The 16340-nt window shown below is 51.5% G+C and overlaps 1 protein-coding gene across 4 annotated transcripts; it reads left to right on the top strand.

The window, feature by feature from the left end:
- Positions 1-1438: 1438 nt before the first annotated feature.
- Positions 1439-11717, top strand: LOC308519000 (sulfotransferase 1C4-like). 4 transcript variants are annotated; one of them, XM_081090881.1, is made up of 8 exons: positions 1439-1654; positions 2230-2381; positions 3699-3824; positions 4316-4413; positions 4676-4802; positions 5084-5178; positions 10635-10815; positions 11386-11717. In XM_081090881.1, the coding sequence occupies exons 2-8, from the start codon at positions 2261-2263 to the stop codon at positions 11496-11498; spliced, it is 861 nt and encodes a 286-aa protein (XP_080947007.1). In that variant the 5' UTR covers positions 1439-1654; positions 2230-2260; the 3' UTR covers positions 11499-11717. The 4 variants fall into 4 exon arrangements, with proteins under 4 accessions (XP_080947007.1, XP_080947008.1, XP_080947005.1 ...); XM_081090882.1 differs by lacking the exon at positions 1439-1654 and adding an exon at positions 1762-1832; XM_081090879.1 differs by lacking the exon at positions 1439-1654 and having other exon boundaries at positions 1855-2381.
- The last annotated feature ends 4623 nt before the right edge of the window (positions 11718-16340 follow it).

The following is a 16340-nucleotide window of genomic DNA, read 5'->3' on the forward strand; positions in this document are numbered from 1 at the left end:
AGGGGCTGGGGCAGGAGCTGGAGCTGGGGCTAGGTCTTGAGGTGGAGAGGGGTTAAACACGTAAAGGGCCAACTGTACGGTGACAAGCGGCAGCTGGACTTTGGAGTGAGTGCAATGCAGCTGGGTTATATAATGTTGCACGACTGAACTGTGTAGACTGCAATAAGTGAGGGCCACGTCCACTCACACACATGGCCACATCGGGAAAGCTCCTCAAAGGGAAGGAGGTGGGATTCATGCAGGGCCCTGAGTTCTGGGAGGCCTCTCAGTGAGGGGGCGTGGCAGGAAGACATTAGAGCAGCGAGAGGGAAGCCAAAGAACTTCACATGCGCCACCTGCAGAGCCAAGGAGCATGCCAGGAGAGACCGTGGTGTCTGCAACCCGGAGGGAGCTGGTGCCCAGCAGGCATGGCCTTGGGGCTGCCCTGTGAGAGGCAGCAGTTGAAGCTTAGCCTGGGTACAGGGAGGCCTCTGCATGAAGGTCCTCATGGGAGCTTGTGAAGGTTTGGGGAGAAGGATTTAAGCAAGAACGGGACTTCCTGACTTCTGGGGACAGATGGATTCTGAGAGCCCTCGAGGGTTGCTGAGGCACCAACAGCAATCCCCGACGCCAACCAGGGTCCTAATTCCATTCAGTCGGCACCGACCACCTGCCAGTGTGCAGACCCCACACATCAAGGACAGTCGCTCACAGCTTGCCTGTCTGCGGTGCCAGCCAGCCAGCCCCAGGCTCACCTGCACCGGCTACCAGCCAGCTCTCCATGTGGGAGTTCCTGTGACGCCTCGTTCACTAACCCACTAGCAGGGCTCGCAGGGCTCACGGAAAGCACCATGCTCACAGCTTTACCGTGAGGATGGGGTCGGGAGCCATCCAGTGGGTGAGGTGCATAGTTCCAGGGCTGGGGGGAGGGGCAGAGAGCCTCCAGGCCCTTTCCCGTGGCATCTGGGCCTGTTGCCCCCGCAGAACATCACGTGCTCACCACCCACTGAAGCTTCAGTGGCCAGAGCTTTCTTGGGGCCTTAGCCAGTCTCCCCTCCCTGCAGGTTGGGGAGGGGCCTGAAAAAGTTCCCACCCGCTAGCCATGTGCTTCTTCCTGGTGTGGCCAGCCCGCTGGCTGGGAGACTATCCCAGGGCCCCTGGCCCCTCATTAGCATCCGCCCGGGTGTGGTGGGAAGGGGCTCCTCATGAATAACCAAGGGCACTCCCACCACAGGCACTTCCAAAGGGTCGGAGCTCTGAGCCAGGAAGAGACACAGGAGCAGAGCGATGTCTGTCCTCTTGTATCACAGGACGACAGGGAAGGTGGGTGGTGGCCATCGCACTGAGCAGGTGAAAGGTCAATGGAGAGGGACCGGCCCATGGAGAGCTGGTCGCCAGGAGGAGGGGCCCGGAGGGAGGAGGAAAGCGGCTCCCCCAGGAGCCAGGCTGCTCCCGGGACAGGAGCCCGCAGTGCAGACCAGCCAGGGCTGTGCGGGAACGAGCCCACAGCCGCCTCTGGCGTGAGCCCCAAGGAGGAAGCAGGTGGGCTGAGGCCTAACACAACCCCCTGTCACTCCCTTTGCTTTTGAGACAACCTGTGTAAGAGCCGCGAAGAGACGCCTGTTGGCAGGAGCGCGACCGCCTCCAGCAGGAAGGAGCCTCCTCTCAGGAGCCGGTTTGTTTCATTGGCTTCTGGGCGGGGAGGGTCGGTCCCAGCCACAGGCCTGCCCTCCGGCTGCCAGGGAAGTGGCTCGCTGCTGCCATGTCACCCCGCAGGCAGGTCCTCTCCCACCTGCACTCAGCCTAGACCTCCCAGGAGAGACAGCTAAAGCGCCTGCCTTATTCCATGACAAGTGAGAGCTGGCCCTGACCCTTGTGGCACTGATGCTGAGGGCAGGGCCAGCTGCACCCAGCGCTCGGATTGGCGAGGCCCGCAGTCGGGGGAGGGCCCCATCACTCGGATTAGCAAGGCCCAGGGTATTGCAGTCGGGGGAGGGCCCCAGCGCTGGGATTGGCGAGGCCCGGGGTGTTGCAGTCGGGGGAGGGCCGAGGCCAGGAAGAGCCTGAGTGCAAAGTCCCAAACAACAGGCCGGGCTCGGGCCAGCATTCTGTGGCTCTTCCCTGCCCGGCGCAGGCTCCCAGGAGGGCTGAGGGCAGAGGCTGCCTGTAGGTGTCAGACCACAGCTCTGTGCTGGGAGCCCGCAGTCTGTGGGAACAGCACTGACTCCCGACACCAATGGCCTTGAGCAGAACGGAGCTGAAATGTGATGGGACAGAGCGCATGACTGTGGACTATGTGAAGGGAATCCTTCAACCCACGCCCACCTGCGACAGCTGGGACCAGATCTGGGACTTCCAGGCCAGGCCCGATGACCTGCTCATCTGCACCTACCCTAAAGCAGGTAGAGCGGGGAGGGGGGGGTGCAGGGGAGGGGGCGGGAAATGCCTTAATAGTGAAATAAAGAGATGACCGGGTTTGAGTGGAGGGCTGCTGGCCGGGCAGAGTGAGGGCCACAGCAAATCGCCGTGGAAACTGAAACTAAAATGACCTACAAGTTTTCAGCGTTTAATTCTTCCAGCGACGCCCATTTCTTTTTACTTCCTCAGAAGAGCGTGACTAAAACAGCAAAGAACAAAGGGCTCTAGACTTGTTGACAGATTTGTTCCCCAGGCGGGCCTCCCTGCGGGCCTGGCTCAAAGCCGCTCTGTGTGAGTGAGCAGGAAAGGGACCAGGCTGATTTGGGGAAGAGGAGGGGAGCAGTGGTTCTGCACTGCTGACCTGCTCAGCAGCCCTCAGATCTGCAGGTCAGGAGCAGAGAGCTGTTCTTCCTAAGTGTCCCAATTCTGCCCCAATTAATTAACGATCTGTCTAGATTTAGTGGGACATATGCAGGTGACCAGGGGTCCACAATAACAGCCTGTCTCCGGGTACTTCACACCTAGACAGTTGAGCTGAACCGGAACACATGAACACACAGACAGAATCAGTGTGCAATCACACAGGGTTTATTTACCTATTCCTAGTGGGTCCTAGGCTCCGGCAAAGGCCACCCAGCGATGCACACTGAAAGACAGACGACGAAGACAGAGACAGACAGGCGGCCGCAGTTGGTTCAGGCTCGCACAGCAGGGCAGTCAGTCAGGGGCTTGTCTCACGGAGTGACGTGGGTCCGCCTCTCATCAGGCAGGAGACGTCCACTGAAGAAAATCTGGTCTTATATAGCCAGTGGTAAACAACTTGTGTCTTATCGGTGTGGGCCAGGCGGTGTGCCTTATGCTAGGAGCAGGGTGTTTACACTTTAAGGGCTTAGGGTATTCACATCAGGATAGTGGGCGTTCACCACATTTTGGAAGTTACAGAGTATTGGGTTCTTCACACAGCAAACATTTCACACATTAATTATTTCCACACATTAGAGGGGTTTCCTTATGACCATAAGAGTATTATAACACTAAGGAACAATGCAGCTCAGCCAACAGGACAGCAGCCCAGTGAATAGCTGTGGCAGGAAACAATGAACTGCACATAAGACTGCTTCACATTGGAGCCTTTTCATAAAAATCATACTATGGTAAAACAAGGTATAAAGAATGGTGTTTTCTTAATCCCATCACAAACCTGGCTTCACAATGCACACAGATGTCTAACAAGCAGTTGGCCATCTTTAAGGATACAGTATCCTAACGGTCTACTCATCTCTACCTCCCTGCGGAACAAGGGACCACGTGGACTCAGGAGATAGTGGACTTAATACAAAATGATGGTGATGTTGACCGAACTCACCGAGCACCTACTCACGTGCGGTTTCCTTTCATCGAATGGATAATCCCGTCCATGGGATCGGGTGAGTGTAGAATAACTTCACTGGATTATACTCCTAAATGCAGACTCAGAATGCTGACTATCAAATAGCCTCCCAAAACTCTAGACACTCACACAAGTATATCAACATACTTGTGACTTCGTCTTTTTAAAAAACTGTATCTGGCCCATGCTGTTCTCCAGCCATCTCTTCTAACGGAGTCACTGTTCATACGGAAGGAAGTTAAATGTTGATCCTCTAGTTAGACATTAATTGTACTCCACAAGGAGGAGCCTAAGTGATTTCCTGGTCCACAGGTTGGGATTTGGGTTCTTATTTATTTGGTCTGCTGTTTGTTATGGTTAGACATTGTTCAAGCCAGAACATTAATTCGTCGGTTGGACACATCCTCGCGGGTCAGACCACAGAGCTGCCTGACATTGTCCAGTTGGCCCTCAGGTGGTGACAGTGAAAGCAGCCGTGCTGTGAAGCACAGCGAACACTAGTGGGAAATGATCAGAATCATTTTACAGGCTTGGAACAAGCAAACGCGATGCCCTCACCACGGACCCTGAAAACACACCTTCCCTTCCAACTGCTGCCTCCGTCTTTCCTGGAGAAAAACTGTCAGGTAAAGAGCAACAGGAGCTCTGAGTGACACTCTGGTCTTCAATCTACTTCTTCTGAAAGCTCTTCACTTATTCAGGGAAAACCCTTCACCTCTTTCCAACAACCGCGTGCACGCGGCTCTGAGCCTTTCCTCTCCCAATACCCACATCCAGGATCCGCATCCTTAAGACCCCCGGACGGACGGATGGATGGATGGAGCTTGTGGGCGATAACCAGCGTGCAGTGGCCTCACTGGCTGTTTCTCTCCCCTCTTCTCCCCCTAGATAATCTATGTGGCGAGAAACCCCAAGGACAACCTGGTGTCTTACTACCATTTCCACAGGATGAATAAAGCGCTTCCGGACCCCGGGACCTGGGAAGAGTATTTTGAGAGCTTTCTGACTGGGAAAGGTATGAACATTCAGCTCTGAACCCCTTTCTAAGCCTCCAACACCATCAAAAAGGTCATTTCCTGAGGACCCATGGGACCTGCCTTCTTGGATGTGAGGGGATCACCACCTGACACTGGGAGCTCTCTCCTCCGTGGAGTGTCAGCTGGTGAGCGGGACTCACCCTGTCCCTGTCCCATTCCCCTGGCCCCTGGACCATGACCTGTCCCCGTCCCATTCCCCTGGCCCCTGGCCCATTCCCCTGTCCCTACACCCTGGCCCCATCCCCACCCTGTCTTGCAGTGTGCTGGGGCTCATGGCACGACCACGTGAAAGGATGGTGGGAAGCCAGAGACCAACACCGCATCCTCTACCTCTTCTACGAGGACCTGAAGATGGTGAGGGCCAGCACGTTCCTATTTGACCATGAAATATTACATCAAAGCATAGCGGCCGCATAAGGGCCTCACAGAGTGAACAGGGAGCAGAGAATGGCTCCATTTCACTGGCAATGGCTGTCCCCGTGCGCAATGCACTGGGCTGTCCTGGCTCCCGCATCGCGTCCCCCACAGCCCCTGGCTGCTGGTCCCTCGCCTCGCCTTCCAGCACATCTATTTTAAATTCTGCTTAGGAGGGAAACGTTTTTCTAACACATTTTTTTCATTGAGGGACATCAATTTCAAGAAACAGTTTAAGAAATGATGGTATAATGGGAAAATACTAATGATTTAGAGTCAGAATTATTGAATTCAAATTCTAGATTTATTGCCAGATATAAAATATCGAGAGTGAAAAAACACAGAATTGTTTTCTATGTTTTCAATCGAGATAATTGAGGTGTAATATAGTGTTAGTTTCAGGTATGCAACAGGATGACTTGATATTTGTACACCTTGCAAAATGAGCACCACAATAAGTCTACTTAACATCTGCACCAAATATAGTTATAATTATTTCTTATGGTTCAGCACCTTTCAGATATGCAACGCAGTATCATTAACCACAGTCGCCTGCTACACATACACCCCAGGACTGACTGAGCGGACAGCTGGGCGTCTGTACCTCTGACCCCTCACCCACTCCGCGCAGCCCCGCCCTGCTCCCTGCAACCCCAGTCTGTTCCCCATATCTATGAATTCTTTTGTTTTGTTTTAAATTGCACTCTATGGTTTTTTTAAAAAGATAACTTATTACATTTCTAGTATTCTAATACACAGGTAGTCTAACCTCAGAGTCCCTAAACCCTTTTACATGTTCTGTGGTCATATTCTGGAATATTCCCTGAATGTAGTCACACAAAGCTCAGTTTTCCGCACTCTTGCTGATTCGTAGTCTGTAGGCCAGCGATGGCGAACCTATGACACACGGCGTGTCAGAGGTGACACATGAACTCATTTTTTTTTGGTTGATTTTTTTTTGTTAAATGGCATTTAAATATATAAAATAAATATCAGAGATATACATCTTTGTTTTACTATGGTTGCAAATATCAAAAAATTTCTATATGTGACACGGCACCAGAGTTAAGTTAAGGTTTTTCAAGATGCTGACATGCTGAGCTCAAAAGGTTCGCCATCACTGCTGTAGGCCAATTAAATTAAGCACTTTTTGTTGTCGTTAATCCTCACCCAAGTGTATGTTTTTTCCATTGGCTTTCTGAGAGGGTGGGAGGGAGGGGGAGAGAGAGAAACATCTATGTGAGAGACACATAGATTGCCTATTTCCCCCAGTTTGATTGGGGCCAGGGATCCAGCCTGCAACTGAGGTACATGCCCCTGAGCAGAATCAAACCTGTGACCCTTCAGATCACAGGCAAGGGCTCTAACCACTGAGCTTCTGGCCTGGGCACATTAAACATCCAACCTTTTAAAGCTGAAGCTCATCATAAAACAGAAGATACCATCGTGGGGTAAACTCCTCCACTTGCCCTCCCCCCACTCCTTCTAGAAACAGGTACGTCCCACAGCCACATCTCCCAGGGCTCTGTGTCCCTCTGATGAGAGAACACTGGCTCCCTAGGCACTGAGACACCTACGCACCGGTCGGACGGACTGGGCCTGGAGTTGTCAGCCGTGGGCACCTCTCGGTCACCTCCTGAGTGTAACAGGTCCTCTCCATCCTCTGCCACACAGCACTGTCTGGGCGCGTTTCTGTCAAAGTCAGAGCGAGTGGCAGCCTCCCCGGTCAGGCCTCCATCGCCTGCCCCGTGCCTCTGCAGTAACTTAGTTCTATGGACTCTCCCTGCTGCACACGTGGCCGACCAAGACCCTCCAGGAACGGCCTGAGCAGGACATTTGGAAATAAGTTTAGGGCAGCATTCCCCACACACTGCATCACACTCAGCAGTGCTTCCATCTCAGAGCAGGAAAAGCTTAATAATTATGGTTAATTTTTTAAGATAAATCTTTATTCTTCAGATTATTACAGATGTCCCTCTTCCCCACCGCCCCCCATAGCTCCCCTCCACCTGGTTCCCACCCCACCCTAGGCCCTTACCCCCACCACTGTCCTCATCCATAGGTGTATAATTTTTGTCCAATCTCTTCCTGCACCCTTCACACCCCCTCCCCCCTGAGAATTGTCAGTCCACTCCCTTTCTATCCCCTGCTTCTATTATACTCACCAGTTTATTCTGTTCATCAGATTTTTTTATTGACATAATTTTTAAATTCACTTGTTCATAGATATGTATTTGTTGTCCCTTTGTTGTTCATAATTTTTATCTTTACCTTTTTATTCTTCTTCCTCTTCTTAGAGAATACCCTTCAGCATTTTATATAATCCTGGTTTGGTGGTGATGAACTCCTTTAGCTTTTTCTTGTCTGTGAAGCTCTTTATCTGACCTTCAATTCTACATGATAGCTTTGCTGGGTAGAGTAATAGTGGTTGTAGGTCCTTGCTATTGATCACTTTGAATACTTCTTGCCCACTCCCTTCTGGCCTGTATGTTTTCTGTTGAGAAATCAGCTGACAGTCATATGGGTACTCCCTTGTAGGTAACTAACTGTTTTTCTCTTGCTGCTTTTAAGATTCTCTCCTTGTCTTTTGCCCTTGTCATTTTAATTATGATGTGTTGTGGTGTGGTCCTCTTTGGATTCCTCTTATTTGGGGTTCTCTTTGCTTCCTGGTCTTGTAAGTCTATTTCTTTCATCAGGTAAGGGAATTTTCTGTCATTATTTCTTCTAATAGGCTTTCAATATCTTGCTCTCTCTCTTCTTCTGGCACCCCCATAATTCAGATGTCGGTACATTTGAAGTTGTCCCAGAGGCTCCTTACACTACTATCTTCACATTTTTTGGATTCTTTTTGCTTTTTGCTTTTCTGGATGGGTGTTTTTTGCTTCCTCACATTTCAAATCTCTGACTTGATTCTTGTGATCCTCTAGTCTGCTGTTGGATCTCTGTATAATATTCTTTACTTCAGTCAGTGTCTGCTTAATTTCTGACTGGTCCTTTTCCATTTTTTTGGCATTCTCATTAAGATCCTTGAAGGTCTCACTAAGTTCCTCAGAGGTTTGTAGAAGATTCTTGAGTAACCTTATAACTGTGGTTTTGAACTCTAAATCCAGTAATTTGCTTTCCTCCGTTTCTTTGTGACATGTTTGTCTCTGCATTTTGGCTGCTTCCCTCTGTTGATAGTGGCTTTATGTGGTAGGTGTCCTGTTGGGCCCAGTGGGTCAGCCTCCCCAGTCACCTAAGGTGGACACTCTTGGTGCACCCCTTTGTGGGCTGGGTGTACAGGTCTTGTTGTAGTTAAGCCTTGATTGCTGTTGGTATCCATGGGAGGAAATGACCTCCAGGCCAATTGACTGCAAGAACCCACTGTGTCTGTAGTGGAAGAACTGATGTGCTGGAGACACCCTTATGGGGCAGGACTTGCTTCAGTGGGGCTTTGGTGCTCACTGAGTCTGCCTCTTAAGTGTGTCACTTATGGATGTGAGGAGTTGAGATCTGGTATCTGACCACTGGGCACACTGGCTCCTGGATCTCCAAGGAGGTGCAAATTCAACCAACATGTGAGTCCTCCCAGCAGGAGCGAGATCTGAAGATTTCTCCTCTTTGTTTGGGGTTTGGAAATTTTGGAGCTCTCTGACCCAGCTGCAGTTTATTAGGTTAGGCTGCAAAAGGACAGGCAATTCGTTTGCGCTACTGTGCACAGCTTGGGTGGGGTTATAAATTGGGTGGGGCAGGGTCTCAGAGAATCACCGGGGCGGAGAAAACAGTGATGCCTGTCCGTCAGCCATCTCCAGGTCTCTGTGTCCCCGTGTCACCTAGACCAGGGCCCCCACAGTAACAATGATCCCTGCGAGCAATTCTGCAAGAAAGCCACCCTCGCTTTCCGACCCGATGCCAGACCGTCCAGTTTCTCCCCATAGGAATCTGGGTCCCTAGAGTCTCGCCGGAAATGAGCTCATACAGTCGGGAGCTTGCATCTCCCGATTGAAAAAAACTGTGCACACAGGTGCAGCCCAGTTCGCGCGCCTCTGTACCTCTGCTCTTGGCGCCTCCGCACCTCTCACTGAGCCTCAATGCGCTTTTCTCTTTCCTTCTAGTTGTAGAACTTCCACTCAGCCAGCTTTCCCGTGATTCTGGATGATAGCCTTTTTGTCTTTTAGTTGTAGTTTTAATGTGGTTGTGGGGGGCTGCATGGATAGGTATATACCTTATGCCGCCATCTTGGTTTCTATGGTTAATCTTTTTAAATATATTTTATTGATTTTTTACAGAGAGGAAGGGAGAGGGATAGTGCTGGGGTCCAACCCCAGCGGGTCCAGGGGTCCCCAAAGGTGTGGACAGAGTCGGCGAAGAAGGAATGACACGGAGACAGCGTTCAGTTGATCAGCAGCCTAGCCAGGATCTCCAGCAAAGTTCTGGTCTGGATCTCCAGCGAAGTTCTGTTTAGGATCTCCAGCCAGGTTCTGTAGCCATGTTCCCTTGCTAGGTTCTCCAGCCAGGTTCTGTCCAGGTTCTCCAGCCAGGTTCAGTCACCAGGTTCTAGTCAGGTTCTCTTGCCAATTTCTGTAGTCAGGTTCAGTCCAGGATCTTTTGCCATGTTCTCTCCAGCGAAGTTCTTCTGTCTCTAGAGAACGTTCTGTGTAGGTTCTGTGCCAATTTCTGTCTCTCTTCTCTTTCTCCTAAGTTCTGTCTGCTGTTGTCTTGTTTCAACTGTATTTATACCAGTTGATTCCAATCCTATCAATCTCTATTTCAAAGGTTAGGGCGTTTCTTATCTCCATTCCAGGGAGTAAAGATTATGTAGCTTAAGCATGATTATTCGTAGTTAAAGTGATTAATTACCCGCCTGGCACTTAGTTAAGGGATTTTATTCCCTCCCTAACTTCAGGGGAAAATCCCTACTTGGGGAAACAACCTTTCTCAGAGAGGCGACCTTGGTTAAAACACATAGTGCCAAGAAGGTGAGCAAACATATTAAGAACAGTATGCCATATATGCCAGGTCCCTTGAAACAGCAAGGATGGACCGGCTCCCGGCAGGATAGAGAGTTAGAAACATCAATGAGAGAGAAACATCTGCCTCCTGCACACTCCCCACTGGGGATGTGCCTGCAACCAAGGTACTTGCATGCCCTTGACTGGAATCGAACCTGGGACCCTTCAGTCCCCAGGCCGATGCTTTATCCACTGAGCCAAACCCGTTAGGGCTATGGTTAATTTTTAAAAACCTGTGTCACAGTATTAAAATGAGTTATTTCTGGAAAGTTCAGCATTTGGGAGGCAGGATTGTTTTTTGATTTTATGTTACTTATCACCATTGTTTTTTTATCTTATGTTAATGCAATATTTTTTAAACTGTTTTATATCAAATCTTCACTTTTCTTTTCACTCTGATCACAGAACCCAAAGCATGAAATCCGGAAGCTGGGAGAATTTATTGGGAAAAAGCTCGATGACAGCGTCCTGGATAAAATTGTCCATCACACTTCGTTTGATGTTATGAAGCAAAATCCCATGGCGAACTACTCGGCAGTCCCCACCGAGATCATGGACCACTCGGTGTCTCCGTTCATGAGGAAAGGTGGTTCTCTCTGCGCATCACGACCTTGAAAGGGCTGTCGAGGACCCCAGGGCCTGTGGGGAGGTTTCCACGGATAAGACAAGGTCCATAATAAATGATACTGGGGAAGGAGTATTTAAGAGACCACAGACGAAATGAAACCAACGTGTACCCACACTAGAGAGTAATGTTTAGTGCCTAAACCCACCGCCTATCTCACTCCCCTCCAGAGTTCTCGATGATAAGGTGGAAATACACTTAGGTCCGATGGAGCAACGCATCCACGGTGTAGATGGCTCTATGCTATCTGACATGCAAGAGGACGGGGAAAGACAGGAAAGCCCTTAGGCCTGCGGTTTTAACGTGGTGTCCCCCCGGCCCCTGCCTTAACGTGGCTCAGGGGCAGCAGGCTCTCCTGGCCTCACAATCAGACAGATGGCTGTCCTTTTCTCTTCAGACGGAAAGGGGCGGGCTGGCAGGAGGAACGCCGAGCCCAGCCCTGCCCTCCTGCAGGGCGAGTGGACACCGCACACAAGAGCAGGACAGAGGGCACACAGTCCTCCAGCAGCTCTGACTCCCATGTCTTTTCAGGGGCGGTCGGAGACTGGAAGAATCACTTCACCGTGGCTCAGAACGAGAGGTTTGACGAAGACTACCAGCGGAGAATGGCTGGGACAAGTCTAGCTTTCCACTTCCAGTTCTAGAGAGAGAAAGTGTTCAGTTTATTACCCAACTCACTGGGCAACAACCCATAGCAGCTTCATTCCCAGACCACACAGCATTGGGCCCAGGTTCTCAGACCAGTTGTTCGTCATGTTTGCTTTTGTTCACTCGACAAAGAAAAGATCAGAGTTAGCAGCGAGGGGGAAGGTGGGGAGTGGGAACTGGGGAGAAGGTTCAATAAACTACTAGTTACAAACATGACATTGGTGCTAATGATCATTCTGCTGACGCTTACCGATCACGTGCTTGTTAACATTAACAGTGTTGCAGTCCTCACATAAAAACACACTCAAGTTTTCAGATTAAGTCTTGGTTAAAGGTAGCGTCTTTTTATTGATTGATTTTAGAGAGGGGGCGGGCGGTAGAGATAAACATTGATTTGCTGTTCTACTTATGTACCCATTGGTCGCATCTTGTATGTGCCCTGACTGGGGATCGAACCCACAACCTTGGCGTAATGAAGACAACGCTCTAACCAACTGGGCTGCCCGGCCAGGGCCAAGCTAAATGTTAATGCCGCACTGAAATGTGTGAACAGCGACTAATTCCAGCAAAGGCTTGTCAGCCAGGTACCCTCCAGTGGCTGCTTCTCCCTGAAATCTCCAGTTCACCCCAGGATTCAGGCTGTAATACCTTCACCCCCATCTCTCACCACAACCTGAGGACGTGGCTGGACTCGCTTCCCCCACAAGTGCTACCATTCAGTCCGCCATGCTGTGACGCTCTGAGTGCCTCCACAGTCGCCTTCTCACATTCAGCACCGCATGCCGTGTGCCCTCTATGGCTGTCACCTCCATAGCCCCCTCAGGTCAGACCTGTGCCTCCTGTCCAGGCAAGTGTGGGCTTCCCGACGGTTTCTCTGCTCATCACACCTGCCAGGGCTATGCTCCTGCAGTGAAACTCTGATGGCATTTCCCCTAGTGCTACGTTCTTCAATAATGCGGAAGTTTCCCTCTGGGAGCTGTACCCAAGCTTCTTAGCCATGAATTCAGAGGCAGCCATAGCTATGTTCGATACAGGTGATCTGCTAGTCTGGAAGCATCACAAATAAGGCTCTGCAAAGTGTGTGTGTGTGTGTGTGTGTGTGTGTGTGTGTGTGTTGTCTTCATTCTACCCTCAGTTCCCTATCATTAATTAGCTTCATTTTTTTCTTTTAAAAATATATATTGTTATTGATTTCAGAGAGGGAGAGAGAGAGATGGAAACATCAATGTTGAGAGAGAATCATTGCTCCGCTGCCTCCTGCATGTCCCCTACTAGGCATGGAGCCCACAATAAGGGAATGTGCCCTTGACCAGGATGGGACCCCAGACCCTTGAGTCTGCAGGCCGACCCTCTCTCCTCCGAGTCAAACCTGCTAGGGCAATTCGTTTCTAAAGAATGTGAAGTGCATATGTTGGAACTAAATGTGAACAAATCAATTATATACTTTTAAGTACCCATATCTTGATCTCAACACTTACTTCTCTGCATAAAATGCAAGCACTCCCAAGTTTGTTTGTTTTTTTTAGTGTCTTGTCTCTGAGAGACAATGTAAGGACCCAACTGAAAAAAACCACCAAGCATCAGTCGGTCCCTCAATGCTTGAGCGATGACCCAGGAACCAAGAGGTCACATGTTCCACTCTGGGACATGGCACGTGCAGGGGTTGGGGGCTCCACCCCCAGGAGGAGGTGTGCAGGAGGTAGCCAATAGATGTTTCTCTGTTGTCAATGTTTCTGGCTCTTTCTCTCTCCCTTTCACTCTCTGTAAAACCCACAGAAGAGACTTTTTAGAAAACAAAAAGGAAGGAAACCCACGTGCAATCCCGCTGTGCTCCTGCAGTCCGTCAGCAGGTCCTCAGAAAAATGGGTGCTGGACCAGCTCCCCGGGGCCGCTGCAGCTTCCGCCCTGCCCGTCTCAGGTCTCAGGGATACTGGCAGGATTTCCAGTCCTCCTGCACTTTTATACTGGTTGGAGGGGAATTCCCGAGTAGGCGGAGCCTATCAAATTAGCATAATCTTGGGGAGGGAAACAGGGCTTTAAGGATTTGCTTTTCTGGGTCCTTTAGCTTTTTCAGGGGTTTACACATGACATGGACCCATTTTCTGACTCTTTGGAAGATGTACCTCCCTAAAGGAAAGCCAACACGTGTGGATTCGCCTGCTGTTTCCACAGACTGCTCAGTGAATAACGTTAAGACAATGGGAAATCTGAGGGGAAAACTCAAAGGTATGCCTATACAATCATTCAAGAGAGGAACTAACTACACATATAAACAGAGCAAGGCGGAGCACCCACTGAGCCCTCCGATTGGCTCCAGGGGTCAGAGCAGGTTCATTCCGGGGGATCAGGCTGTCATCTAATTCCTTCTTCTCTAATCAAAGTGATGGAGCCAGTGTGGAGACTGTGAAGTTGTTCTTTGGGGCAGTAATCACAAAGCTAATGAAACGGAGTCCTTGCCGGGTGAAGGGAAGGGCCCTCAAGAACTCTGGAGGGTGGAGGGCGGATCTGAGTCAGGCCCGACTGCTGATGTACAGGTGATAAGAGATAGAAATCGCGGGGGGGGGGGGGTCAGCCAGGTTGGAAAAGTACTGAACATAGCTTGTAACTTGAATCAGACATAGGGGAAGACCAGACTTGAAAAACAAGTCCAGATAGGGGTGACATCTGGGAATGAAGGAAGTTGAGCAAAGCCTGTCAGGGAGAAGAACAGCTTTAGCAAAACAGCAGGAATTCCGCCAGAGTGGCATCTGGGGAAAGAAGGAAGCTGGGCAAAGCCTGAAAAACAGCAGGAATTCCGCCTGGCCCTTGCCCGGGGGGCGGGCTCTTAGTTCAGTAGCCAAACAATAGGAATAGGACAGATCAGCCAAGGTCGGGAGGGGTGATAAAAGGAGGGACTGCCCCGCCGCCCTTCGCCCTTTGCCCGGGGATTGCCTGCTGCTGTGTCAGCTACAGCAGGGGCCCAGATTCGAATCTGTAATCAATAAATGCTTGCTTGCTCTAACTAATTATGAGTCGGTGGTCTGTCTCTGGGGAACGCGCTCCGTAACAAAGAGCACAAGGTCATTCAGACATTCATTCCAGAAGAACTGATGGAGGCCTCGCTCAGACCCTGCTCCGCGGGCCCCAAGACACAGGGACTAGTCCTGCCCTCGGCAGGGCTAAGCTGTTTGGCTGCAGACAGATGGGTTTCTCTCGCTAGGCTCCCGCTCTTCACCCTGTTCAGAAGGGGGCCCTCACCCTGGACCTCTACCTCTTCAACTCGAGCTTCCCGTCTTCCTGTTACCTGACCTGAGTATGCAAATTAATTTCACCTCCCTCCGCTCCAGTTTCCTCCTCCAGAAAATGGATTAATGTAACCTACAAGGTGACCCTGCTCCCACCACACAGGAAGCCCTCAAGGGGCTCTTGGCACCTGGGTCCCCCCCAAGGGAGAACCCTCGCACGCCTGGCCCTGCCCTAAGTGCGGCTAGACCTTACAGAAAGCAGCTGCCGGGCCTGCTCAGGACCATTCCACTGGAGGCAGACCAGGGAGAAGGTCTCACGTCCAAGCGCGAGCATATCCGAAGCCTCGCCCGCTTGGGGACAGCTGGGAGCCTGGCAGAAGGGGAAAGAGAGGTCAGAGGAGCTCCAAGGACTGTCTGCAGCCCACCAGGCCTGGGCCACCCCACACCCTTGTGAGCAGGTGGCGGCCCCGCGCCCGAAGGCAGCGGACCGCGCTGGTGCCTGAGAGCGTGGCCTGTGGTGCAGCAGCCCTGACCCGGCACCTGCCCGCCTGGGACCACCGGCCTCCGTCGTCCTGGGCGTCCACATCTCCGAAAGGGGCCGGGAACAGCGCCTGCGTTCTTCTTGCAGGGCCCACAGGCAGGCATGGCGGGGCCCTCAAACTCACCCAGGCTGGTGCCCCGGGTGGGCTTCCTCTCCCCCAGCCCTCAACCAGATGGTGTCATTCCATCCCCCAAACCCACCAAGCCTCCCAGAGAAGCTGGCCCTGGTCTGGATGCCCAGGATCCCACCTCCAGTCCCCAAGCCCTCACGGTGGGCCCATACTCACCCGTGGGAAACCCGGGTTCTTGCATCCTAGATGCTGCTGGGCCCTGTGTGCTTGATGCTCTGGCAATCAACCCTCCAAGTGTCGCCTTAAATACCTCGTAGGCACTTGCCACCCACCGGTCCCACCCTAAGGGGCTGGAGGCAGCCCTGCCCTCAGGCCCTGCCCCTTGTGCAGGTGTGTGTGTGCCTAGTTGAGCAAATGTGAGGGGGAGGGGGGGCAGGAGGGCGGGGCCCTCGGGGAGGCGCAATCCTTGATTAGTCCTTTGATGGAGCAGCTGCCACACCCGGTGCCTGTCCTAGGGGCTGGGAGACCTCAGTGGCCAGACAGCCGTGGTCCTGACCTCAAGAGGACTGGTAGTGTGCTCTTCCTGAGGGGGCTTTTATTAGAATCCATGGGAGAGGCGATGACCTGCGCGATGGAATGCCAAAGGCAACCAAACGGTGAGATCTTGCTAGATTCAGCTCGCCGTCTGAACCGCCTCTTCCCGTGTCAGGGTGGGGTCTCCCCTAACTGGACATGATTTCTGCTTCCTGGGGGCACGTTGGTCTCCAGGACAGTTGATGGCCCTGTTGTCCACAAGGGATAACCCAACCAATTCCTTGGTTTATAAATTATGACTGGAGGCCCCCTTCTCCATGATATCTAAAAGAAAAACAGGGTGTGTAACAAACCAACACACACACACACACACACACACATTAGGTGTCACATGGGGCGGATTGGATGGGCAAAGCTGAGGGGAGGGGCCAGGCTTGGGGTTGGGGGAGGGGATAGGGAACTGGGTATT

This window comes from Myotis nattereri, assembly GCF_964212035.1.
Source record: "Myotis nattereri genome assembly, chromosome: 5".
NCBI lineage: Eukaryota > Metazoa > Chordata > Mammalia > Chiroptera > Vespertilionidae > Myotis > Myotis nattereri.

Coding starts and splice junctions, on each gene's coding strand:
- LOC308519000 (XM_081090879.1), top strand. CDS start 2,216: ATGGCCTTGAGCAGAACGGAGCTGAAATGTGATGGGACAGAGCGCATG. Junction 3,825..4,315: donor AATCCCGTCCATGGGATCGG/GTGAGTGTAGAA, acceptor ATCATTTTACAG/GCTTGGAACAAGCAAACGCG. Junction 10,816..11,385: donor GTCTCCGTTCATGAGGAAAG/GTGGTTCTCTCT, acceptor ATGTCTTTTCAG/GGGCGGTCGGAGACTGGAAG.